Raw genomic sequence first — 26,036 nt, 5'->3', positions numbered from 1 at the left:
TTTTCAATATGGTTGCTCTGGGTACTACTTCTAACTCTGTACTTAGTATCACAGTGTTCACCACTTAAAGTGAAGTATAGACACCTCACTTCCAGTTAGGTTTCTTTACCTTCCTCACCTTTACCTATTATTGTTAACTCACTGTATAACTCCCATTTCTTTTGCGAGATTTTTTTTTTCCTTTGGGGTTTTATAAATCATATTTTATGATTGAAACAAATTATAATACTATCTAATACTCAAAAGAATGTCTATTGTATGGACTCATATTTCTAACCTACTTTTTCTTTTGCTTTCTGATGCTTAAGTTTCCTTTTATCCTTTTCTTTCTGTTTGAAGAACTTCTATCTAGTCTTTCCAGGATTTATCTGCTAGTCACAAAATCTTTTAGTTGTCATTCATCTGTGAATGTTTTTATTTTCCCTTCATTTATAAAAACTAGTTTTGCCAGATACAAAATTATGAGTCAATAGTTCTTTTCATTCAGCACTTAAAAAATATTTTGACATTTCCTTTTTCATGATCTCACAAGAGAAATTCGTTCATATGGTGTTTCCCTACAGGGACTTCATTGTTTTTCTCTGGCTGCTTTCAAGATTTTTTTGTCTTTAGTTTTCAAAAATTGAATTATGATGTATATTGGCATGTATTCTTGGGATTTATCCTGTTTAGAGTTTTTTGAATCTCTATGTTGATGTTTTTCATCAAATTTGGCAAGTTTTCAGTCATTGTTTCTTCAAATGTTTATTCATTCTTCCGTCTTTTTCCTCTGCTTTCTTGGACTCCAGTGATATGAATGTTGGATATTTTGTTATTGGTCCACAGGTCCCTGAGGCTCTGGTCACTTTTTCCCAATCTATTATTCATATTGGGTGAATTCTGTTGTTCTGCCCTCATGTTCACTGATTTAACATCTCCACTCTACTGTGAGCCCATCTAGTAAGTCTTTAATTTCTATTTTTCAGTTCTATAATTTCCATTTGTGTTTTTTTTTTTTTGCATAACTTCTATTTCTTTTCTGTGATTTTTTACACTTGTACTTTAGCGAATTTGTAATTGATTATTGCAGCATTTCTATAATGCCTGCCTTTAAATTCTTATCAGACTAATTACAATATCTGATTCATCTTGGTGTTGGCATTCATTCAAGTTGTGGATTTTTTTGTTTCTTGATTTATATCCTGGACATTTTGTCAGTTATGTTAGGAAAATCTGGGTTCTATTTAAATATTTTACAGGAAATTACTCTATTTAGGTTTAACATATGAGTCTTAGCCTACTTTTGTGGGCTGATTCCAGTAATTGTTTAATTTTCAGAGACTTTGTGACTGCCTGAGGATTGAAATTTCCTCCGGCTGGGTTGCCAAGATACCTCTTGGTGAGGGAGCGGGGTGGGGAAAGTCTTCAGTTAGTAACCCTCCCCCCTCCTCCTGCTACCCAGGTTTCTCTAGGCAGGGAGGGGAAATAAAGTGATTTCTTGGACCCGGCTGCTAGCTGTGATAGGTTCTTTTTCCTGGTTCCACCAGAGAGCCCTTGTATCTCTGGGCAGAGGAGGAAAGTCTCCGGCCCTTGGGGTCAATGAGGCTTCTCCAGTTGGGCCACCTGCTTTACCTGGGTATTTCTTACTGGTTCCTCCCATCCACATCACCATCTCTCCATAGAAAAGAAGAATCTCTGATTCAGCAGGGAAGGAGAATGCTTCTCCTGGTCACTTATTTTTGACAGGACTCCCAGTAGGTCCCCCTTCCCTGAGGTTGTAAGAGGGGCTTCCACTAGATCCAGGGGAAAGAACAAGCTACTAGACTACCTTCTGTTGCCAGATGGGACTAGGTCTGGGTGTCTGCCTTCTGCTGGTTGGGGGACACAAGATGCCCTGCCTCTGTGTTGTCATCTGGTCCTGGGTTCCCAAACCAGCTCACTTTCTTCTTAGCACTCTTCAGATTTCTTCTTTGTCTCTTGTAACATATCTAGGATTTATAATGTGTTTAGTGAGGAAGAGCAGAGGAAAAGAGGTCTATGTCAGCTTGTCCAGACCAGAAGTCTCTCAGTTACTGAATTATCTATTAAAATTTTAATTTTTTTCTGTTTTGCCAATTTAGACTCAGTTACATTATGGATATTAAAATAATCTCAAAGAAACATTTGCCCAGTGCAGAAATTTAACCAGTTTTCTCCAATATGTAATTAATGAGAAAAATGGATGGAGAAAAAATAGATGTCAATACAAAAGGATCTAAAATGAGCTTAAGGCCATACACATAAAGATACTGTTGAGGAACACACATACATTCACACACACTTCATCTCAGGACATCTCCTTATGGTCTGCTGGAGGAGAGTCTCTACATGAAGCACAAATGGATTCATGAAGACACCAGAGGGGGCTAAGGAAAATGAGAGAGATGTAGGGCCTGTTACAGAGAGGCACAGATCCTTCCTCCTAGGGCACCGAGTGGCAGAACCTGTCTGGATGCCTTTACTTAGGAAATCACCACCCTGCAAAGCTAAATGGTGCCAAGAGAAAGGTGGCTCCACAGCTATCGGGTCGGTCTGGCTCTTCTCTGAGCCTTAGTTGGGGAAGGCTTAATTTCAAGTGCATCAAAACAGATAACTAGGACAGAATCCTCAAGCCAGACCTTTCACTTCTTATTTATTTATGTACTGTGCTATTCCCCACAAGCATTTAAAGTGATTTTAATGGATACATACTATATAAAAAAATATAGATACAGGCAAAAAAAGAAAAAAGCAGGAAGAAAACAAAGGAAAGGAATAAAACTGGGGCAAAAGTGCTTCTCTGTGACTTCATACACTTGAAATAAATAGCCTGTGAGAGGGCACATTGCTGGAACGTTTCCTGTGCCATCTCTGCGTGAACCCTCAAAGGCACTCAGGACCAGTCTAGGGGGCAGTAAAGTGGATTCATAACATGAAGGGATCCTCTAGATATGCTATCGGGGGAGACAAGGTTCCATGGAAATTTCCCTATAGAACTCCATAGATTTCTTGCTCTGAGACATGTTTGATTTCCTCTTAAAGATTCCTGGGTTCTCACCTTGAGAATGGCCACAGTTCAGAGCAGTGTGACCCAGCTGAAGACTCAGGTTACTAAGTTCCTTAGGGATCACATCCCAGGTAGGATTCATTACAAGTCTGACTACCTGAATATGCAGAGTGTGTACCAAGGTTAAAACAACAGTCATTGACTCCTCAAACTTTGTTTATAAAATTCTTCCATCTGATTCTCAGAATCTAAGCCAAAGATATTAGATACAAACTTGCAGTGTCCATCTCAAGTCAACTGGAAATCTAGATGACGCTGCTGACACACAGGAGCTGAGAAGTCGCCACAGAAGCAGTGTTGTGCCCGGTGACTAAATGACCACACTTCTTCCACTATGGGAGCTCTCTCTCTCCTGGGGAATATAAGAACACAAAAATCCAATCAGCTGTGCTCTATTGTCTATGTATACAACACACAAGTGGGCTTGATTTGGGTGCAAATCCTCAGTGAGTGGTGGCTGCTGGGACAGCAGCTCTGAATCTAAAACGTTACTTCTTGACTCTTCATGAAGCCAGTTTCTCCCCCTGGCTTTGGTTTCTTGTTTTTCCTACCTTTCTGAGCCTCCCTCAAACAGCTTTAACTTCTGAAAACTTCTCATTCACTCTGCCTCTTACTGATTTTTTAACATCTTTAAATCCCTTGAAAAAAAGATACCCTGTTCATTCATCAGCACCTCTCTCTATCATTCGTTCATGAAGACATGGCCCAGTTCTCTTTTCTCTATTTATATTCTCCTGAACCATTTGTTCTCAACCCTTGTCTAAAAAGTTCAGTTTCATACCATGGTATTTCTCTGAAGTTATTTTTTCAGATCACTAATTACCTCTTGCTGACCAAACTCAGTGACTTTTCTTCAGAAGTTATTCCACTTGATCTTTTAGCTTTTTCATCTTGTGCTATAAGGGCTTCAAAGAGTATGGTTTTCATTTCTCATATTTCTCTATGTACTGGAGATTATTTTTATTCTAGTTTTGAATATCTACAGCTGTCATCAATGAATGTGACCTTTCTTGTTGTAATGGTAAGGTATCCGTCTCAAAACATACTGTTCAAAATGTATATGTATGTACTACATTCATGTTGCTTCAAAATTTTTGTATGTTTCCATTTTATCAAGAAAGTAAGTTTTAGGGGACATGGTTTCTAATCAAAATGATGTGGATGGGAGAGAGTGGCCAAACTGGCAGAGTAGAAAGGCCCTGAGCTCACCTCTTCTCATCAGCACACCAAAATTACAACTATTTCCAGAATAACCATCGATAAGAAAAAAAAACTGGAACCTATAACAAAATATTTCCTGGAACCAAACACATAAAGAAATACAGTGAGACAGGTAGGAGGGGCAGACTTGCAATATAATCAAATCCCATACCCCCCTGGGTGGATGACCCACAAACTGGAGAATAGTTATATTGCAGAAGTTCTCCCACAGGAGTGAGTGTTCTGAGCCCCATCTCAGGCTCCCCAGCCTGGGGATCAGGCATCAGGAAAACTCAGCTACTAGAGCATCTGAATATTTAATATTCTTAATAAGTATTTTGTAAAAAGCTATGGTAAAGTTGTACCTGCTGAAAGCCTGAGGGCTTTCCCGGTGGCCCAGCGGTTGAGAATCCACCTGCCAATGCAGGGAATGTGGGTTCAATCCTTGGTCCGGGAAGATCCCACATGCCAGGGGGCAAGTAAGCCACGATTACTGAGCCTGTGTTCTAGAGTCCACATGCTGCAACTACTGAGCCCATGTACCCTAGAGCCGGTGCTCCGCAACAAGAGAAGCCACGAGAAGCCCATGCACCACAATATAGAGCAGCACCTGCTCACTGCAACTAGAGAAAGCCCTGCACAAGAACCTAGAGCCAGCAAGGCCATAAATAAATCTTTTTTTAAAAATCTAAAGAAAATAGTGATACATTTTATCAACCTGAGTAGAGAAACTTCAAGTTATATATAATTAAAGATCACCATCTAGTGGCCCAAATATATTATAACTTCTAAAATTAGCTGCAAGCTCCAAAGACTTTAAAGGTTAGAAGGTGTATTGAAAGCCTCCAGCCCCATCAAGGACAGGAGCAAAGAATGAAATGTTGGCCCCATTAAAGGCATTCAAGCGGCTTTCCCTGGTAGCACAGGAGTAAAGAACCCACCTGCTAATGTAGAAGACACAGATTCAATCCCTGGTTGAGGAAGATCCCCTGGAGAAGAAAATAGCAACCCATTCCAGTATTCTTGCCTAGGAAATCCCATGGATAAAAGAGCCTGGTGGGCTATAGTCCATGGGGTCACAAAAGAGTTGGATACAACTTACTAAATAACAACAACAACAAAGCATTCAAAATTCAAGTTACAAACAAAACACGGTGCCCTCCAAACCAATCACCCTTCTAAATCAAGCTTTGGTCCTGGGCCTCTGGTCATTCAGAATATGAGTGGACAGTTGAATGTGACAACTCTTTTGGAGATAAGCTCAGAGAAATCCAAAGTGATGAAGGCCGTTAGAATTATCTTGAGTGACTTTTCCTCTCACAAGCAACTTTACAATTGAAAATCTGGTTTGCTTGTGATAGAATTATTGTGTGTACACCTTGATCATAAAGGAAGCTATAATACTTGCAGAAAATAAGGAAGAAATAATAAAAGTCACAAGAAAACATTGCCCCACAGATTTTCTTCTAATTAGGCAGCATGAGTTATTGAAAAGAGCACAGGCTTGAGAGTTAGAGGGCTTTGTTCAAATTTTGGTTTCACTCCCTCTTGGCTGTGTGACCTTAAGCATGTTACTTAACCTCACTAAGCCTCACAGGGCGGTTGCAATGATTAAGTGAAATAAGACTTAGAAATGGCTTATCCCAATATCCAGAACATAACTGGTACCCCACTTTACCCTTACTTACAAGAAACCATATAATTTAGAAGAAAATAAAGGAAAATTTACATTTCTTCTTTAACTTAGAAGAAAATAGGATTTGGACTTGAAGCTGGCTTTTAATTTTTTCTCTGTACAGTGAAGATAACAGACCATCTAGTAACCATATGACCAAAGTAACAGTGATTGTCTTGATTCTGATGTTGTATTTTCTTTCAGGATGTAATTTTCTTACTGGTAACATGGAAGAGTTGTATCCACTGTAAATGAACAGGGTGTTGAAAGGATTGAATGAAACACTGCATGAATGTCCACAGCTCAGTGCCACTTAGTAAGGATACTACTAAGTTTCATTATTACTCTTTGCCTCTCTCATGGGACATCTGTGAGAATATAATTGCCATCAATTATTTCAGAAATGCCCGTGGGCCTTCACTATCTTCCTCACAGATCACTCTCTCACCAAGGCTCTTCCCTAGAAAGACCGGCACTCAGGTTCTCACGGGGTGCATCTCTTTGCACACACTATGCAGACGATTGATTTTACAACAAGGCACAGCAGAACCTGCATTTCCAAATGAGAGTTGTAGCAGTCAAAGTACATGAGAGATTAAAATTCTTGTTCCTCTAATATCTCTCTACTCTGAGAACCTCCCTCACAACCTGCTCTGTATCCCTTTATCTCAACAGAAACAAAAGGATTTTGAATGAATAAAGAAATAGATTTTTGTGGGTAGCTTGTAAGTTGGTTCTTCAGAACCAATTCATGAATATTTTTGAGCAACAACCAGCATAGTTTGCAAAAAGACAACATAGAAGGAATACTATCATTGGGGTATATTAATTATAAAATAACTTTTTAAAAGTCACATCTTACAGTGGAAAAGGGTCTATATTCAGAGGCATTAAAAAGCCTACTTCCCTTTGTGCCCCTTTCAGGCTCTGACATTGGCACCTTGCCTGTTCACAAAATCCCAAAGTTTTGACCCATATTTGCGATATCAGGTTTTTTTGTTTTGTTTTGGGTCTGTTTCTAAATCATTTTACTGATACTTTCCAGAGGGGTATCAAAGGGCTGCATCCTCAAATACAACAGGCCCTTGCACACTGTCAGGCCCACTGTTCTAATTTGGGGAATCGAAATTGTTGCCAAGTAAAGCAAGGCACCTATGACAGGAAGTAAAGATTTAGCCTGAAGGCCTGCCCTGGAGTCCTGGCTCCACTACTCACGAGGTACTTAATTATTTTGAGCCTGGTTTCCTCACCTGTGAAATGGGGGGACCCTGCCCGACCGGCCTCAGGGAACAGTGATGAGGGATGGAGCCAGGCTGGGGGCGAGAAGCCCCTCCTGAAGCATCAAGCTTGCCCTGAGCGCTCACAGTTCCTTCCAACTCTACAAGAGGTGTCTTACAGAGGGCAAGCGGTGCAAAACAGGGACCAGGGGCCCTCCACAGATGCATATGAGGTGGCCTGTGTCAGCCTGGATGAAGAGTCCTTACTGCCCACTCCCAACCCTCAGCAGGAAGCCCCAGGCTCACCAAGGGCCTCTTCACACTCCCTTTTTTCTTGCCATTCTTGCCTGAGCTGACATCCAGCGAGCGGTAGCTGGGTGGCTTCTCCTCAGGCCAGTTTGGGGAGCACGAGCGACGATGGTGGTGGGCCCCCCAACTCTGGGGCTGCCTCTCCTCCTCCTCCTCGGAGCTCCAGGAACTGAGGCCAGAGGGCAGGGGAGGGGAGTAGCTGCGGGGCCGGCACCTCTGGTGCCCCTGAGCACTTTCCATGGGGGTGGGCCTGCGGGGGTCTCTCTCTGGGTAGTGGTTCCGGAGAGGGGGGCGGTGGGGCTGCCAGTGGGCCTCACTAGATGAGGGGCCATCGCCGTCATTGAGGCTCTCCCTGTCCGACCAGGGCCTGGGTGACCAGCGATGCCTGGAGCCGCGGTGCCTCCCACGCCGCAATCGGTGCAGCTCCCTTTGCTCCAACTCCCAGCACTGAGCCTTCGGATCCTGGAGCTCCTGGTGGAAATCAGAGTAGCGGTGCTGCCTTCTCCCCTCCCTCAGATCCCAGGGTCTGGGTGGAGATGGCGGTGCAGGGAGCCACTGCTGGCGGGAGGAGCTGCTAGTCCTCTGCGAAGCTGGCAGGTCTCTGACCAGGGGAGGCAGGTGGATGACTCTGCGTTCCACAACCTCAGAGCCCAGGGAGGACAGGATGCTGCAGGGGTGGCCAGATATGGCCTGGAGATCAGGCGGCAGAGGCTGGGCTGGGTTAAGGTTTCGCAGCTCCTTCTCCAAATACTCTAGGACACCACTGGGGATGGGAGGGTGAGCGATTGCCTGGGTCACTGGCACCTCGGGAAGGCTGGATCGCAGGGACACATCTGAATGAAAATAAGAATAAGAACATGCAGAACTGCTCATCCAAAACACACTCCTTAGAATCAGGGCCCCCAAGTGCTGCCTTCTTTAGCGTGAATCTACACCTTCCCATCCTCCATCACAAAGATGCCCACTATTTGGTCATGAAGGCCCCGATGCAGCCCATGCTCCTACCCTTGCCCTCTACCCTCTCCCACCCCAAATCTCTGGCAGGGTTTACCTCGCTGCAGCAGTGGGTTCATTGGATAAGATGAAAACTGGGAGCTCCTGTCCGCCCCCCAGTACAGGGGTTTTTCCATCATCTGAGAGCCTAGGGCCTGAGCCTGCTTCATGTAGCGGTGGCGGGCCAGGGCTGCAGGGGAAAAGGGAGAAACGCAGACCCTGAGCCAGGGCAAGGCCCACACGTCCTATTTCACTTCTCTCCACCCAGCAGCCTTGCCAAGAGGCCACTTTCTCTCCTTGAAGTTTATTGTGTCCTCTCATATGGGTGAAAGAGTTAAGGGAAGTAGTGAATCCACTGTTCCTCTGTCAAAAAACGCTGGGAATAAATTCCCTGGCAAGACTGCAGTTCCTGCACCCTAGGAAATATCCTCCTGAAACTTGACTTCCTCGTCTTGAAATCATTTCATCGTCCTGCCAATTTCCAAGGTCACCTAAAATGTATAGGTAGACAGGTAGATCTTAGCAGGCAGTGAAATCTCAGGCTATAGGCCAAATATAGAAGGCACAGATGCAAAGGGTTTACAGAAGGCTGTGAGTCAGGGGCTTCTTGGGAGGATCACCTGCTCAGAGTGGGAAAAAAGGACACAGATACTGAAGCCAATGGCAGAATTACTGGTAAAGGGAAAGGGACTGATGAATGTTTCTAGCTGGTAATGCCAGCCCTGGGTGGGAGAAAACCAGGGGGAAGAAGGCAGAGAATGCAAAAACCTGAAGTAGATCCTTTCCACGCTTCTCCTCACTTTATTAAATGTTGGGGTTTTCCCTAAGTAGGGGGAATCTCTAATGGGTGGGGTAGAGGCAGAGAAGAGAGAAGGGAAATACTATTTCCTTTCAGGGCAAAGAAAATGGTATAAAAAAAGAAGCCCAAGAGTCCATAGAAATGTTTCCCCAGTCCCCTCTGCAGATGATCTGAAACACACAACCCACAGCACATACAAATTAAAAACAAATGCATTTAGCTGTTTTGCTCATGTATTTCTATTTTGTGACTGAGTGCACATGTCTCCCAAGGTCCCTGTGTATACATGCACGTAGAACAGTCCCCTGTCTATCCACTTGTGTGGTTGAGTGCAGGAAGTGCCTGCTTTATGTCCCCAGCATTGTACTCTCACCTCTTCCTGGCTTCCCCAAGCCCTCTGAATGCCCCTAAAGCCACAGAGCTCTGCCAGAGCTTCCTCTTACTGCAGTAGGAGGAGGCAAAAGACAGGCATTCTGGACCCAGCATAGGGTGGGGGATTTGCTGAGGCCAGCAGCTAAGGGTCATAGGGAAGGCTATCCAATGGCTCCAGTATAAAACCAACTTCCAACACAAGAAGTGGTTGTAGCCAAGCCCCCAGACCTGTGTGGAGCTCCAGCCCTGATGGTGAGTCACAGCCCAGCTTGGAGGAAGTCAGATGCAAACACAGAGCAGCTCACCCACCTGCCACACCTTCATGCCTAAGGACAGCTCACCAGACCCTCTGAAGACAAGTTCACCTACTCAGCACTTTCCTCTCCCTCTTGGTAAAACGTGCCTCCCCCAATTCTGTATAACATGCCACTTTCAGCACATACAATGCCGTCCTTAATATGGGCCAGTTACTTTATATGAGCTAACTAATCCTCAGAAAAATCTCTTAAATGTGAGCATCAGATGAAAAAGTTAGGTTACCTTCCCAGCCAAATGTCCCACAGCTGGTGATCGACCAGTAGAGGCAGTGTGTGACCCTGTGTCTGTCTGTGTGTCAATCTTCTACTCTTTCTGCCAACCTGTAGAGTCCCCAGACTCCTTTATGTGATAAAGCAAAAAAAGAAAAAAACAAAAAACCCTTTCCCAGCAGTACCTTCTCACATTATTTTTCTCTACTCAGCACCACACCTTTCAAAACTCACTCCAGACAAATCTCTGCTTCCAGGGCCTCAGGACATCTGATCCCATTGAGAACAAGCTTCCCTGCCCCCCACCCCTCTTAACTGAATCTTGATCTCCTCCGGATGGTACCGTTCCCACTTTGGGCCACTTCCTTTTTCAGCTCCTCCAATTCAATAGGAGGGAAAAGGTGAGTTGGGCTTCTCTTATTGCTCTCCAAATGACTTAATTAATGGGACCTTTTGCAGAGATGACTTCCTAGAGACTTTTCTGGATCTTCCATCAGCCTTCCTGTCAAATTTTCACACATTCCCAAGATTAACCCACCTGCTTCCTTCTTAACTGCCACCACCTCTTTCTAGGGTCCCTCCCTTCCCTAATGCACTGGAGTGAAAAAATATAGTCTCTGAGCTTCTACCTTGCTCTCCTGTCCCTAAAAAATAGCTCGATGGGGAAGTCTAGACTATCAGGCTTTCTGTTGCTCACCTAATGGGGAATCAGGCAATAAAATAAGAAACATGGAGAAATTAACAAAGCCTTAAATGACTCCTAATAAGTTATCTCTGAACCTTAGTGGTGTAAAATCTGTCTTGGTCACCTTTAATGAGATAGTTAAATATACAGACTCCTGGATCTCACTCCCAGACTGGCCTTCAGTCAAATACAAGGTGAGAAAACCCATGTTTCAAAAAGCTCCCTGACTTCAAGGCAGGAGTTGGAGTTGACTATTGTGGATTCTCAACAACTCTCAACAACATTCTGAGAATTATGGTCCTCAGGGATAGGTTTCCTTAAACGCAGGCTTTAAGAGTCACAGGGACTTCAACTGGAATTCCGGCATGTATTAGCTGTGTAATTTTGATTGAGTCTCCACAGTATGTTAGCTCAACCTCCTCATCTCTGAGCTGGGGATAATAAGTAATGAAGTGAAAGTGTTAGCCACTCAGTCATGTCTGACTGATTTGTGACCCCATGGACTGTAGCCCAATAGGCAACTCTGTTCATGGAATTCTCCAGGCAAAAATACTGGAGTGGATTGCCATTTCCTCCTCCAGGGGATCTTCCTGACCCAGTGATCGAACCCAGGTCTCCTGCATTGCAGGCAAATTCTTTACTATCTGAGCCACCAGGGAAGCCCCAGGGATAATAATACCTATTTCATAAAGTTATTGCAGTTAAATGAGGTGATACATATGAAATGCCTAATACCGGCAAATATTCAGTGGGTCGTGGCTCATGTTGTTACAATAAATGGTTAATATAAGTCACTACTTTCACCTTAGATCCCATAGAAGACAAAAAGTACACATTTGGAGACTAAACTATCAAAAGCACATTCATTTTCATTTCTGAGGAAAACCCAGGGCACATGCTTTAAGATGACCCTTTGTGACAGAAATAATGCTCGACACCTCCCTTCCACCAGAGACCCGCAGCCGGCATCTTCTGTGTGAATCACCCATGGTGCCTGAATCACCCTGAGGACCTCCAACTTCTTTCCATTCCTTACCACCCCCTCTCCACTCATACAGAGTGTTCTTCGCCATCCCTGACCCATAGGTCATACAGTTCTTTTTCTTTTTTATATATACTGGTAGTATACATAGTATACTGATTTGACTGACAGTCCTTTCAGGGACATCCTCAGAAGCGTCCTAGAATCTCACACCCCTTGAACCCTTGCCATTTCAGCCTTCGGGAACCACCAGTCCATGCTTCCTGGGCCCACGATGGCTCCACTGTCAGGCAACCAACCTCAAATAGCCCTTCCAATATGCGTAGATCTCCTTGACTGATCCAGCAACCCTGCTTCCCTCCTCCAGAGTGGCAGTTTAAACATTCCCCACTTCTCATGTCTTCCCCTCCGTGTGAACTTTCAGCTGATGACATGTCTTTGTTAAGGAAGAGGAACCAGTCCTGGACATGGAATCAAGAGATCTAGGTCTAGTCCAAGGCTTACCACTAACAAGCTGTATGTAATTGTGGAAATCTCTGTCTAGGCCCCACTTCCCTCAGCTGAAGTGGGGTTACTAAACTTTGGTGTCATTTTGTTTTTCTCCTCCCTGGTCCTCTATTAACTCTCACAGGAAAGTGGGAGCAGGTTGTGGGGGTGGGCTGTGGTCACAGAAGCTCAAGAATCACTGACATCATTCTCCAAGCTGCCTTTTGCATCTAGAATTTTGATTTGCTGAAATCGAGACAGGCTGGTGTCGGCTCACTCCCCCAGCTTCTTCCCTTACACTTTAATCATATTCCTTGTGTTAACAACTTCCTCTCTCTCTCCAGAGGGCAGGCTTCCTTTTCCTTCCCTCTCTAAAGGTAGTCCTTCCACTGTAAGCCTGATGTCACTCCCACTGGCTCCATCCCTCCTCAGTCACTGCCTCACTTCACAATGCTTCCTTTCTCTTTCTTTCTACTGGCCTTGGTTCTCCATCTGCAAGTATGCTTAGGGTTACTTTATAAAAAAAAAAAACAACTGATGATCACATCCACCCTTTTCCCCATCCAAGAGCTTAACTTGACAAGTCCTGCCCCCTCCATGTAATCTCTTGTCACCAAATTTCTCAGGACAGACTCCCCAGGTGACTCACTTTGAAAGTGACCTCATCTGCTCAAGTTCAAGGATCTTTCTTTGTGGCCCACATTTCCTTATCTCACCAGTTCTTCTAAATGAAATCTAACCACTTGGGAGAAAACACTTTCTCCCAGAACCTCTTAATCAGCATACGGACAGTGGACACATTTATTGCTGATACTTACTGTGTCCCTAGCCCCTGCCTGTTTTGAGTGCCCCACAGACTTAGGGATTCCGAGAAAGTATCCTGGGAGAGTTTCTCTCATCTCAGTCTGCATATTACAGCACCAGGGGCAGTGACTCCTACATGGCCTCCTGCCCAGAGGAGGAATAGAAAGGCAAGGAGCTCCATGGTCCAATATCAAGTTCTCTGCTACTTCTCGTCTCTTGAAGGAGCTTATTGGCATCTCAGCCAATCCCATAGTGATCTACAGAGACAGGTTGTGGCAGCCTCTGTTGTGGGAAGTTCAGGTACTCTAAGTCAGATGAGTTCGAATGCAACACTGCATTGTTTCTGCTACTTACCTTGTGTGACTCCTCTGACCTTCAGCTCCTCATTGTTAAATAACCATGATACCTGCCTTCTAGGGTTGTGAGGATTCAAAAGGGAAATATATGCAAAGGCCCCACACACCAGACATCCAATAAAAGTTAGTTCTCTTTTCCTGTAAGACAGTTGTGCAACCTCAGAACACAGGCCTAAAACCAGACTCAGACCATTGACCTTCTTGACATTATAGATTAGGTTTTGTTTCTATCTTAAGAGCCAATTTCTGGGTTTCTTTTAATATCCTTCAAATGGACCAAAATGATAACAGTGGTTATATCTGGGTGCTCAGATCAGTTTTTTCATTTTCCTGAATTTCTCAAATTTTCTACAAGGTAATACTTTATTTATACCACCAGGAAAAGGAAATGCTACTTTAAAGACACCAAAAAATCCTTCCTTTAAAGCTGCTGATTCTGCTCCATCCATTCAGTAAGAAAAGATCTTTGTAGAATAATCTTTGTTCTTTCATCTTCACCAAATGTTTTAAGGCATGTCACAATTCTGTTTTATTAATAAAAGGCCAAATTCAAGCCCAAAGAAAGATCACTATTAGAGCAAGATCTTCTGCCTTCTCTGTCTTTTGTCTAAAATACAGACTCTCAAATGTGGCCCCTAGACTAGCAGTGTGAACTTTTGACCTGTGAACTTCCGAGAAATAAAAATCCTCAGGCCCACCCAAGACCGATTAAATCAGAAACTCCAAAGATAGAGCCAGCAACCAAGTTTTAACAAGCCCTCCAGGAGATTCTTAAGTTTGAGGACCCCCGCTCCAACACCTCTCTCTCTTCTGATCTGTTCAAGTCATCTCTAGGAAGTGGCCTTCTCTCTCACTGTTCCATGTAAACCACTCCCTCCAGCCACATCATGTCCAAGCAATGTCAGAGTTGGGGGCAACTACTGGAGCACAGGCCTATCAGGGCTGCTGAGGAAAGGACATCAGTGGGCAGACCCATCTGAAGGGGGCCTTAGGCAGTCTAGAAGGTGAACAGGCATAAGTCTTCCCCCCTGGCTCTATTGCTTCCCTAAGCATCATTGTCTCAACTGAGGCCAAAGACCTCTGAGCCTGTGATGAGAAGGGCATGGAGAAGAACCTGGGAGAATGCAAGGTTTTGATGTGGTCATGTGAAACTGATATGTCTGGGGCGCTAGGCTTCCGTACGGCCCCATCCCACTGCTCATCCGTCCCCTCTCACCTTCCTGGGGGCAGCAGCAGCGGTTGGGACAGCAGGGGCAGCGGAGGTAGCAGCAGCAGTACTGGGGACAGCACTGGCACCAGCACACTCCAATCAGCAGAAGCAGGAGGAGGGCTCCCAGGATGATGAAGATCACGGTCAGCCAGTCTGCAGGGGGGAAGCCAAGCAAGGGTTGAACTAAATCTGCAGGGGCATGCTTTAGCTTGTAACATGCTAAAGGTCTGATCTACACAGCTCTTGACCTATAGGTTAAGGTTGAGCAATATACACGCAAATTTAAAAATTTAGCTTTGGTAAGGTAACTTCAGAGGCTGGCTACCGACCACAATAACTAGGTTTGCTTGTTTCTGTTTTTTTTTTTTTTTTTTCCCTGTATGTAAAAGTGTCCTAGTGGGGGTGGCCAAATAGAAATCTCCAGGAGCACTTACGCAAGACGATGAGCTTCACTTCCTTATCTGGGTCTCCTGACGTGTCCCCTGGGGCCTCAATGGTGCAGTAATACACTCCATGGTCCCACCACATCACTTCATTAATCACCAGATCTGCTCCTGCAGTGAGGGAGGGGAAGGTGCCAGCAATTAAAGGAGAGGGCATGGGTTTCTGACTTCTGGTAGCTTCAGGTCCCCAGCATTATACTTTGACATCCTAAAAAGGCCTCTCATAGTTAGAGAAAGGCCTCTATTCCTTCCTTTGAGATTCTCTTCTTTCTCCGAACAGTATAAAGGTGGTAAAACTGACCACTTAGTGAGCTCCACCAGGTACCCTGAAAGGAATTAGGATATATTACCCCACATCCTTCCTTCCACAACTCTCTAAATGGGTGAGATAGAGGTTACCAGCTACCTCCCAATGTCTATTCTCCCTTTCTCTCATGGTCATAGAATTTTTGGTCATGTATCAATACATAGCTATCCAGAATAAAGTCACTAATTGTCATCCTCTCTTACAGATGGACATGGACATGTGACTCGGTTCTGGTGGACAGAATATAAACAGAAGTGTCACATGATGGCTCTCAGGAACCTTCTTGAAAACAGTTTGGGAACGCCTTTGCTCTTTTCTTCATTTCTTCCTCCACTCTGTTATCTGGAAAGCAAATGTGATGGCTGCCATCTTGGACTGTGAGGAAAGAGATGACATTCTTAGTGAGCTGGAAGGAGGTTGGGTTCCTGAGGAATTAATGGAACAGAGCCACCATACTAGTTCTGGTCTGTCTAACCCCGATTGTATATATGTATGTGTGCTTGCTCAGTTGCTCAGTCATGTCTGACTCTCCGTGACCCCATAGACTGTAGCCTGTCAGGCTCCTCTGTCCATGGAATTTTCCAGGCAAGAATATTGGACTGGGTTGCTATTTCCTCTTCCAGGGGATCTTCCTAACCCAGGAACCAAACCCAAGTCTCTGGCGTCTCCTGCATTGGCAAGCAGGTTCTTTACCACTGAGCCACCAAGGAAGAAATTACTTTTTTATTGTTTAAGTCACTAATATTTTGGGCTTTTGCTTACTCGCAATCAAACTTAATCCTGATACAATGGGTAAGATTATTAGCTGCATATCAGATGAGGAAACTCAAACGAGAGGAAACTGGAACAGAGAGAGGTAACAGAGGTAGGTTCAAACTTAAGTCTTGCCTCAAAGCTGGTGCCCTCAACCACCAAGCTCTAATGTCTTCTCCAAACTGGGTAGGAAAATCCACAGCTTTGGTTCCTCACCAGCTGTGAACATACACTTCTGAATCTTGATGGGACAGTTGGGATGAACTTGAGGAATAAGTAAGGATGAAATGCCAATATTTTCAGAGTAAGTGTTACTCAAGAAAAGAATGAGTTTTTGTGAGCACCAAGTATCTACCCCATTAAGTTAGATGAAGGTTATGTTCACATTTAATAAATGCAAATGTTCTCTCAAGACCTTCTGTGGGTCCAGCACTATGTCTGACTCTGTGGAACATCAAACAAGACCTGTGCTGTGTCTGTCCTGAAAGGGCTTAACATTCAGTCAGAGACATCAGGGTAGCCCCCATGTCCAAGCTACTTCAGCCACACAAAGTACCAGAGGACAGTGTCAAATTCTTAAAGACCTTAGTTATAGATTTGCTCCTGCTTACTTGGCAGTCATTGTTGCAATTCATTTTTATCTGTTTGTCCGGAAATATTTATTGAGGAAATGAAACAAACATGCAAGGTCATGCACCACTGGAGCTAACTTTGACTTCTCTTTGCTTCTCTTTCTACGTCAATCCCTATGATTTTTTTCCTACTCATGATTTTCCAACCTGCTGCCTTTCCCAGAAACAAGCTTACCCCAGACTTGGAAAAATGGTGAAAGTGCTTTGGAGGAACTTCCCCCTCCAAGATTAATGTGTGTTATAAATCTCCCCCAATTTTACTAGAGACAAAGATTATTTCAGGGATGTCAGAATAATGAGGACATTCAGATATGTTAATATTTCAAACGATCCAAGAACTGATTTAACAGGGTCTTCTCAAATGATGCAAACACAGGCATAAAAATTTCAGAAAACAAGGGCTCCAAGAAGTCACAACAATCCTGGAGACAGAAATTAAAACCAAGGAGAAATACCACTTTCCCATGGGAATAAGGAGGTAGAATTTGACCCAAAGGTGGTTGGGAGTAGGGGTAGTGAACAATGTTATTCATTTAGAAAGAAAAAGCAAAAGAAAATCAGAGACTATCACCTATGGGGACTTTTGTCCTTCAAAAACTGTAAAGGAGATTTTAAACTTTGGGGTCAGATCAGAGGTAAGTTTCTGGGCTCTGGAAAAAGTAGTCACCCTGAACCTCTGAGGATGTACCTAAAAACTGGAAAAGGACAGATGTTCCCTAAGGCTGAACGCTCAAGGGCTGACTTGGGAAGGTCAGAGGTTCAATATGAACAGATCAGACTTACATATTGTAGCCAAAGTATTATATACAAAGTTGCAAGCAATCTTTAAACTAGGTTGATCTACCTCTAAACAGTCTTAGAATATTCACTGATTTTTTCACATTGTTGCTATGGGTACCCTGAGTAGCCTGCTAGGTGTATTCTCCCACTTCCTCCCCCCCCCCACTTTTAACCAGTCAATGTTTATTTAACACTATACATAAAGCTCATTGAAATAGGCTCTGAATTCTGTGCCAATAATCCATTGGATGTGGAATCCATTCCCCCCAGGAATGTGGGGTGCTGACCCTTCATTCACAGGTGTGCTGAGTGGTCATAACTAAAGTTCACTGCACACTTCTGTGGTTTGCTAAGTGCTTTATACATATCATCTCACTTAATCCTGACAACTCTCCACGAGACAAGTACTATGGCAAGTCCCACCTTACAGAAATTGAGGCTTAAAAAATGAAATGGACTTCCCCAACTTCACAACCCCTGTGAGTGCAGAACAGGGACCTACAACTGAGTCTGACGCCTGAGTCTACTCCTTGTACTCCCACAAAGAATGCATATGCTTCAGACGTAGCTCTCAGATGTCATATTTGATGCTTACTTCAGTGTGGGGTGACAGAGACCATTATGCCCATCTTTCAGATTTGATAACAGAGGACAGAGAAAAGAATAGGTCACTAAGCAAGGGGGTGGAAGCATGGGATCACCCACCCCGTCTTTTGATTCTAAGCCCAGTGCTCTTTCCTCTACCAGTGGAGGGCAAGGGTCCATAAGTGGCCATCTACTTAGAAACCCCCACTCCATAGATTTGGGAAACAGGGGTAGCCAGAGGGGAACTCAGGCGTCTGGGGTTCGAGCAGGCCTTGAGAGCACTTTGTGGAAGAAATCAAGGGAGCCTGAGTCACACGTTAGCTGTGAATCTCAGCAAGGTGAAGGACAACACCCACCTCAGACCTTTAGCCGAAGCTATAGGCCGTCCTCTTGTCTGAGCCCAACTTCCAGGGTAGTGACTTCAGATGGGGCAGCACATTCTGTGCATTTGGCACTTTCCTCAAAAAATGAAAGTGACCAAGTAGACCATCATGCAAAGAAGAAAAGGGAAATCCCCACAATGACTCAGCCTGCTGGGCCTGCTGTCTACACAGCTCTCCACCCCCAGTCCCCAGCTGCCTCCGAACTCACGATTCTGGATGGTGATCTTGCGCTGCCGGTAATCCACCCCCAGCACAGGTTCATTCTGCCCCCGCCGCTGGGCCACGATGCGAACCTCCCGCTGGCTGTCATTGCAGTCATTGGACGGGTCCTGGCCCAGGGATAAAGCCGCCTGGTATGCTGGAGAAAGAGGACATGGGCAAGTCACACAGCAGTGAGGAATTCCCATCAAGAAAAGTGCCCTCAGTGGTCCCTGGAGCAGTGAAGGTTCTCAGTGTTTCCTGAGTCTCTGCATCTCCTAGGCATCTTCTCAAAGATAGGGATCTGAGAGTCTACATTTCTAATGAGCTCCCAGGTGAAACCATTACTCACGCTTTGAGCAGCAAGACTCCAGACCCCTCTATTGGGCCAAAATTTCCAAATCCTGAACTGCATCACCATCTCCCATCCAAATGTCCCCTGCCTCACTTTCAAAGTGACTCCAGAATCTGCTCCCAAATGGTTCCTCTAACCTGCCCTCTCAATAAAAGTTTTGAGAACTGTTAAATCTGCTGATGATAAATGCCTTCTACCTGGTCCTTCCTACATTCCCACTTAATGCAGGCATTTTAAGAGTAGCCCCCAAGAAACAATGCCTCAATTAAGAAAGGGGGTGTTCTGGGAACAAGGTGAGGCTCTGTGGGTGGCTCAGTAAGTTAGGCTTTGGAGCTCATATTGTAAGATACTAGTCGGGGCTGAAAATGGTGAAGCTGATGCCTCCCCCTCCTTTGCCTCATCTTGGGAATCTCAGGGTGAACAGGGTCTACTTCTATTCTCCAAATTTCTAAAGGTCAATTGTCCCAGGCCAATGGTAGGGGTCTGGGCTCTTCTGTTTCTTGAGAGAGGCAGAGGTGGGCAGTGAAAGAAGGACTTAGGTTCAAGACAGCAAGACTGACATGAGTGGGGCAGTTGTTACCGAGAGGGAGGACTTGGCTAAGTGTAGGGGAGAGCAGCGCAGCATTCAGAGATGCCCAACAATGAGCAGGCTACCTGTGGCCAGTGCGCTCCCAGTCACTGAGAAAGGAATGACTGTCTACAGGAAGGCTGGCCCTAGAAGAGGGTGTGGCAGTGGGCGGGAGGCTCACAAATGACCATTCCTCATTCATCCTGTAGCTAGTTGGGGGGGGCGGGATATGAGTGCAACCGGGCATTAACTACGGTGCAGAACTTGCTCGCCTTTTTACTTAATATCTAAGCTGCCTTCATTCCTTTTAGAACAAGGTGGAACAGAAACTTTAAAATAAATTAATGGTATGTGACCCTGAATAAGTTATGTCATCTACTTGGCCTCAGCTTGTCTATCTATAAAATGAGGGAACTGCAATAAGCAGTCTTTCTGGCTTCTTCTCACTATAAGGATTTGTGATCCTAAACAATTCCTACACCCTAATGGCAGTATTTCACAGAGGGGCCTTGGGGGAGTGGGGGGCGAGAGTGGGGAGGAGGGCACTCACATGCAGAGTAGTAGTCAAAGATGGGGTCCTTGCAGAAGGACTTGAAGCGCCACGTCACCACCACATCCTGGAGCTGGGCAGAGGTGGTATAGTCACATTTGAGGATGACCGAGGCAAACAGGGTGACATAGCGCTCCGTGTGCTGGACTGTCACCAGCAAGGACATGCAGCCTGCAGCCAAGAGCAGAAGACAATGCTGAAGGCAGACCAGGACTCTAAGGGGTGACTTATTTCTATTCATGGGGCAAGAAAAGCAATGCCCATAAGCAAACACACTGCCTGGCTGGTTGGGAGCAGCTCACAGGCAATTGTCTTACTCAACCTGGGTGGGGTTGGGGTGGATATTGCACAGACACCCTGGAGGAGATGGAGGGAAAAAAGAGGAAGAACCATGACTCCTAAATTGGTCACAGTCCATATGGAGTGATGACACATCCAACAATGATAAAGAAACAATATTAAAAGAAGGCCATAAAAGAAAGACTTTGCTAGTGTAAATATTTTTTCATGTCACTTCTCTTCTTAAAATGTTTTCCCATTTCCTCAAGGATAAAGTTCAACCTCTGCACCCTGGCCTAGGAGACCAGTCAGGTCTGCTTTCAGCCTTTCTCTGGGGCCTCATCTCCCTCATGCCCCACCCTGACAGAGGGCTTTGGGCACTCTAGACTCGCCTCCGTCCTTCTTGTGCTAGGATCGCTGTCTTCCCCAGGTCATCCCAGGTGTACATCTCTTGGCTGGAGCACTCTTCCACATCACCAGTTGCCACTCCACTCCCTTCACCAGGCTACGCAAGATTTATTTCTTAGGTTTTCAGCTGCATCCTTACCTACTCTGACTGCAAGTCTGGAAGAAGGGGCTTCCTCTGTTTTCCCAAAGTGCCCTGTCCTACCTCTGGCAGCACTTTTCACACTTCTTGGGGATAGCCTGGCTACTGCAGGCTTAGAGAAGGCTTACTGGGCTTGCTGGGCTCACTGTTCGAACACAAGAGCCTCATACTGGCACCTGTCACCTCCTTAAAAAGTGAAGTCACTCAGTCATGTCCAACTCTTTGCAACCCCATGGATTGTAGCCTGCCAGGCTCCTCTGTCCATGGAATTCTCCAGGCCAGAATACTGGAGTGTGTGCCCTTCTCCAGGGGATCTTCCCAACCCAGGGATCGAACCCAGATCTCCCTCATTATAGGCAGAATCTTTACCTTCTGAGCCACCAGGAAGTCCTTAGCACCCAACAAATGTATGTTGAATACATGATGGAATGAATGACAGTGAAAACTGGCAGTAAAACTGGTCCAACATAAGCACAAAATAAATTTTTTTAAAAATGATCAGACTGACAATTTTTTTCACAAAAGATTTGAAGGAACTAACAATTTTTCTTTTACTTTTAAAAACTTTCTCCCCTTACCTTCCAAATCTACAGATATACTTAAAGCTCCAAGTCTGTGTTGATGAGGAACCAAGTGGCACAGAAATGTCAGGTGGGACTTTGACATGGTCAGAGGTCCACACATTACCAGCATCTTCAGATGTTCCTATGTCAATATGGATTCTAGGCCCAGTTATAGGGGCCTTCTTATAGCAGGTTTAATATGGAGAAATAGTACTCAAACTTGAACATACATCACCAGGAGGACTTGTGACAGCCCAGATCACTGTCAGCGGGAGTTTCTAATTCAATGGGACTTGGGCGGGACCCAAGAACTTACATTTAATAAATTTCCAGGAGATTCTGATACTACTTCTCTGGGCACCGTACTTTGAGGACCACTGGCATAGACTAGCTAAACTAAACCCAGGCTTTGGACTCAGATACAGCTGGGTTCAAATCAAACTGTACTACTCACTTGGACACTGGAGAAGTTATTTACTCTCTCTGAGCTTGTGTTTCCTCAGCTATGAACAGAGATTGTATCAGTACTAACCTCATCAGGTCCTTGCAAGAATGCAGCAAAATAATCCACACTTCTGGCACCTGCCACGGTAACTGGCAAGGTGCTGGCATATATGCTGCCGTGTTTGTGACAGTGTATGAGTCCTTTTCCTTTTCCCCTTATTCTGAGGGCCATGGAGAAAGGGGTTCAAGTTAGAAGTCTCTCCAATAGAGTTCTCAAGTGGAGCTGTATTCATTTTGACTGAGTTACTCTCACAAACAAAACAGTCACCCCCCACCTTTCAGAGTCGCTGGGTGGGCCTGGCTCAATGGCCAGAGTCATGAGCATGGTGCTGGGTCCTGCCTCACCTTCTAGACACAACCCTCCTAATATAGAACATCATGGTTTATGATGGGATCAGCATCCACTTTTCTCATGTCTACAGAGAGACAGCAAGATACTGCACTGCTTGGGACAGACTCTGGTCCCCAGAAATGACCTGAGCCCTCTCCAGGGCTGAGCTGTAATGAGGATGTACCAGTGACAGCCATGCTAGAGAGGGTCTGCAGAAGTGTTGGGGGAGACCTGTGGGTGGGGAACCATCACAGAAGGAAGAGAGAGTTAAACTAGATCCTAAAACCAAGGCAGGATTAAGATGATATGTGAAAAACAGGAAGAGGGCAGAGAGACTCATTGTGTCAGGATGGAAGAAGGAGTGAGCAAAGGCCCTTATCATAAAGAGGCTGTTCCTTGGGGAATCTGAAGGAACCAGTCCAGCTGGGGCCTCTGGCTTTACAGGAGACAGATGATAAATAAGGTGAGATGATGGTGGGGAGTGGGAGTAGGCAAATGGGGTGTAAATTGCACTCCAGAATCTGTTTCTAGTTAATGGATAATCACTGAAGGTTTTTCTGAAGAAGAATAATAAGGTGAAAGTGGTGTTTTTAGGAAGATGGATGACTTCCTTATTTAGCTGTGAATGGCAAAAGAACATCATTTTGAAAATAAGCCTTGAGGAGCTTGGGAGGGTGGGGGGGAGAGTTGCTGTCTCTACTAGCTGTAGGATTCCTAGAAGTCAGTTCAATAAGAATCAAGAGCTAATGACTAGTATCTGAAGCTTAACATGGATTATTTCATAATCTGATTATTTTACTTTTGCTTCTCCACCTTCACCACCTCTTTTTTCCCAGAACTGGCCTGGATTAAACCTTGGAACTTTTACCCAACATAGCTTTAACTGAACAGCAGAAGTAGCTGCAGTAAGATCTGACAACTAATAGGATGGCATTGTCAACATCAGCTTATTTTGATCAGTAACATGCACTGATTGAAATAGAGAGGAAAAACACTGATTGGCAATCTAAACAAAATCCTAGGCTCACAAAGCACTTTCATATATTTCCTTCTACTCACTATCTTTATGAGCCCTAGGGAGAAACAAGCTGTGCCATTGCATACATACCAAACCTGAGATTGGACAAGGCAAGTGGCTTGTCTGTGGTCATTCATTTTCTAAGGCGGCTGGAACCAAGACTCTGCCCTGAGCAGAACTGGGCTATTCTTTAAATAGAGGAAGATGTTTGGTATTCAATAGCTTGCAAATAATCAGAGCACGGGGCCAAGCTACACAGGCAATAATTAATATACCACAGGCAGCAGGTACTCTAATACCATCATTAGCAAACTACGTGTTCTTGATTTTGTCGAATGGTAATCCGATATAAACAACAGTTTATTCAAAGGACTCCAGTCAACATTATTTGTATAGAGGTGGAATATATGCAGGGGGGTGGTGGTGGGGTGGATAATACAGGTGTGCCGGGAGTCAGAGACAAATATTTGGTTGGAGCCAGAAATTACTCTGGGGTAACTTTGAAGATGGCTGAATCTGACACCCTGAGGCAGAAGAATGGGGAAAAGGGTGATCACCTTCACTACCAAATGCTCACTCAGCTTCTCTTCCATGAATGCCCTTATTATGGACAAACCACACATGGGGTGACATGACTCACCTTTACCAACGTCAGAACTGGCTTTGCTGCTCTTTTATCCTTTCTTTAATTTCATCCCTTTAGTGAATTTCAAGCCTTGAATTATGCCAGGTTGCCATGTATTTGACCATATTGCACTCACTCACACTCCCTCCGGGGGTCTGTTAGCCCCACAGCACCCTGAACAGTTCCCAGACCTTCACCCCTTGCCCAGCCCCAGATGGAGAGCGAGGGCGTCTCTCAGGACAAAGGTACTGAGTAACCAGCAAACCTTTCTCCCAGCTCTCTCTCTTTCTCTCCTCTCTCTCTCAGCTGCTGCTCTGGGTCTCAGCATCTACTGTGTGCCAGGTGATAAACATACACTGTCTCCAGTCCTCACAAAGTCCCCTAGGGTGGGGTCAGTCCTGGCCATAGCTGTGGGCAAAAGTTCAGAGACTATAATAAGCCAAGCCCTCTTTGAACTGGAGCCTTGCTCACACCAAAACTCAATCTTTCCCAAGCAAGCAAGCCTGACCATCCAAGCAGAAGTCAGGAACAGGACTCTCAAAAAGCAGGAGGAATTTCCAGATTGGGAGGAAGAGGAGGGAATTAGCAAGACAGCCCATTTCAAAGTCAGAAACTTCCCATCTTCTCCTTTAGCCTTTAATTTCTCTGTAAAACTAACCACATTGGGCATGCATGCTACCAAGCAGGTAAAGTTTTCAAGAAAAGACTAAAGGCAGCAGAATCTGGGGTGAAAATATGAAGAGATTAAAAAAGATAAGTGTTCTGTTTATACATGTCCTGGTTGCATCTTTGCTCTCTTAAACTTAGTTCTATTGAGTTATCAAATTCTTAGATTTTCTTTCTTTTCTTATTCTCTTCATCATGTGGCATCTCTTCTTCCCAATTTATCACCATCTAATTTCCTAGTTGTATCTATAATTTTCTCTTGAAAACTTTAAATTCTGGAAACTGATTTTCTGGGTTCAAATTCTGCCTCCACTCCCCCACTAGCTAAAAGACCTGATAAGTTATTTCCAAACTAAGGTTGTTTCTTTACATGCAAAATTAGGATGATGATAATGTGTGTTCGATAGAGTAATAGTGAGGACTAAAGGAGATAAATATGTCCAGCATTTAGCAAAGTGCCTGGCACATAATAGACACTTGATAAATGTCAGCTATTATTTGTATCGTTTTTTTATCTTGTCCACTTTAAGAGGTTGAGATCAACTGAGAAGAGCATGTAAAAGCATTTTTGAAAGAATTAAAACAATACAAATGTAAGCAGTGATTACTGCCTTCTCTTTGCAAAACAAGTTACTGCATTAAAAGCTTTTAAAGCTGTGGCTTACCTGGCAAACCCATTCAGTTGGTCTCCTCTATGAAAGAGGAAGAGGGATCTGTCATGTAAGGGTGGAAAGGTGACTTCAGATGAGATAACGGAGGCCATGGAAAGGAGAGAAGGGGAAGGGGATTCTTGGTTTCCCGCCATGAGGTACTTTCCAAGACCACGTTGATGCGCAGAGTGGGGACTATCATTCTGTGTTAAGGTGGAAGGAGAATATACCAAAGAAAGAAGAGTATCTTTACAACTAAATGCCATGTGTTCCCAAATAGATGCATATCTTTGCACATTTATTTATTCAGCCTGTTTTCCCCAGGTAGTAGAGTGAGAAAGACGTTTAATAACTTTCTAGAAATTATTATCCATACAGCATAAGGATCTAGGTACAAATTTTTTTTTTAACTAAAAATCATTTTCAGGGGACTGGTTGGCATTTCCCCTCCTTTTCACACGAAGGGTCTTGCTTGGAAAGGAGTGGCAGGCAGGGCGGAGAGCAAAGTCTTTCCCAGCAAGGGGCAGTAGCCTACTGCTGCCTCAATCGAAGGTCTTGATTCCTGTTTTTCAGGCACCCAGGCACCTCTGCTCCACTCAGCAGGTTAACAAAAGTACACA

At 44.5% G+C, this 26,036-nt stretch overlaps 1 protein-coding gene across 8 annotated transcripts in view; it reads right to left on the bottom strand.

Moving 5' to 3' along the window:
- Positions 1 to 26,036, bottom strand: part of ILDR1 (immunoglobulin like domain containing receptor 1) — a 272,897-nt gene that overhangs the window by 14,565 nt on the left and 232,296 nt on the right. For 3 of the 8 annotated variants that reach the window (XM_081571835.1, XM_081571834.1, XM_081571832.1), the window contains 7 exons: positions 20,234 to 20,404; positions 18,771 to 18,920; positions 15,114 to 15,233; positions 14,686 to 14,832; positions 8,517 to 8,648; positions 7,463 to 8,298; positions 2,634 to 3,416 (listed from right to left, as the gene is read on the bottom strand). In XM_081571835.1, coding sequence (XP_081427961.1) covers positions 3,375 to 3,416; positions 7,463 to 8,298; positions 8,517 to 8,648; positions 14,686 to 14,832; positions 15,114 to 15,233; positions 18,771 to 18,920; positions 20,234 to 20,399 — 1,593 coding nt within the window. In that variant the 5' untranslated portion in view covers positions 20,400 to 20,404 and the 3' untranslated portion in view covers positions 2,634 to 3,374. Of the gene's footprint in view, positions 1 to 2,633; positions 3,417 to 6,021; positions 8,299 to 8,516; positions 8,649 to 14,685; positions 14,833 to 15,113; positions 15,234 to 18,770; positions 18,921 to 20,233; positions 20,405 to 26,036 lie in introns of those variants that run through there. The other 5 variants (XM_081571836.1, XM_081571837.1, XM_081571833.1 and 2 more) reach the window with 3 other exon arrangements.

Source organism: Giraffa tippelskirchi, chromosome 2, assembly GCF_054371585.1.
Source record: "Giraffa tippelskirchi isolate mGirTip1 chromosome 2, T2T-mGirTip1v1.2.pri, whole genome shotgun sequence".
Taxonomy (NCBI): domain Eukaryota; kingdom Metazoa; phylum Chordata; class Mammalia; order Artiodactyla; family Giraffidae; genus Giraffa; species Giraffa tippelskirchi.
This window is presented reverse-complemented; position numbering and strand designations above follow the sequence as displayed.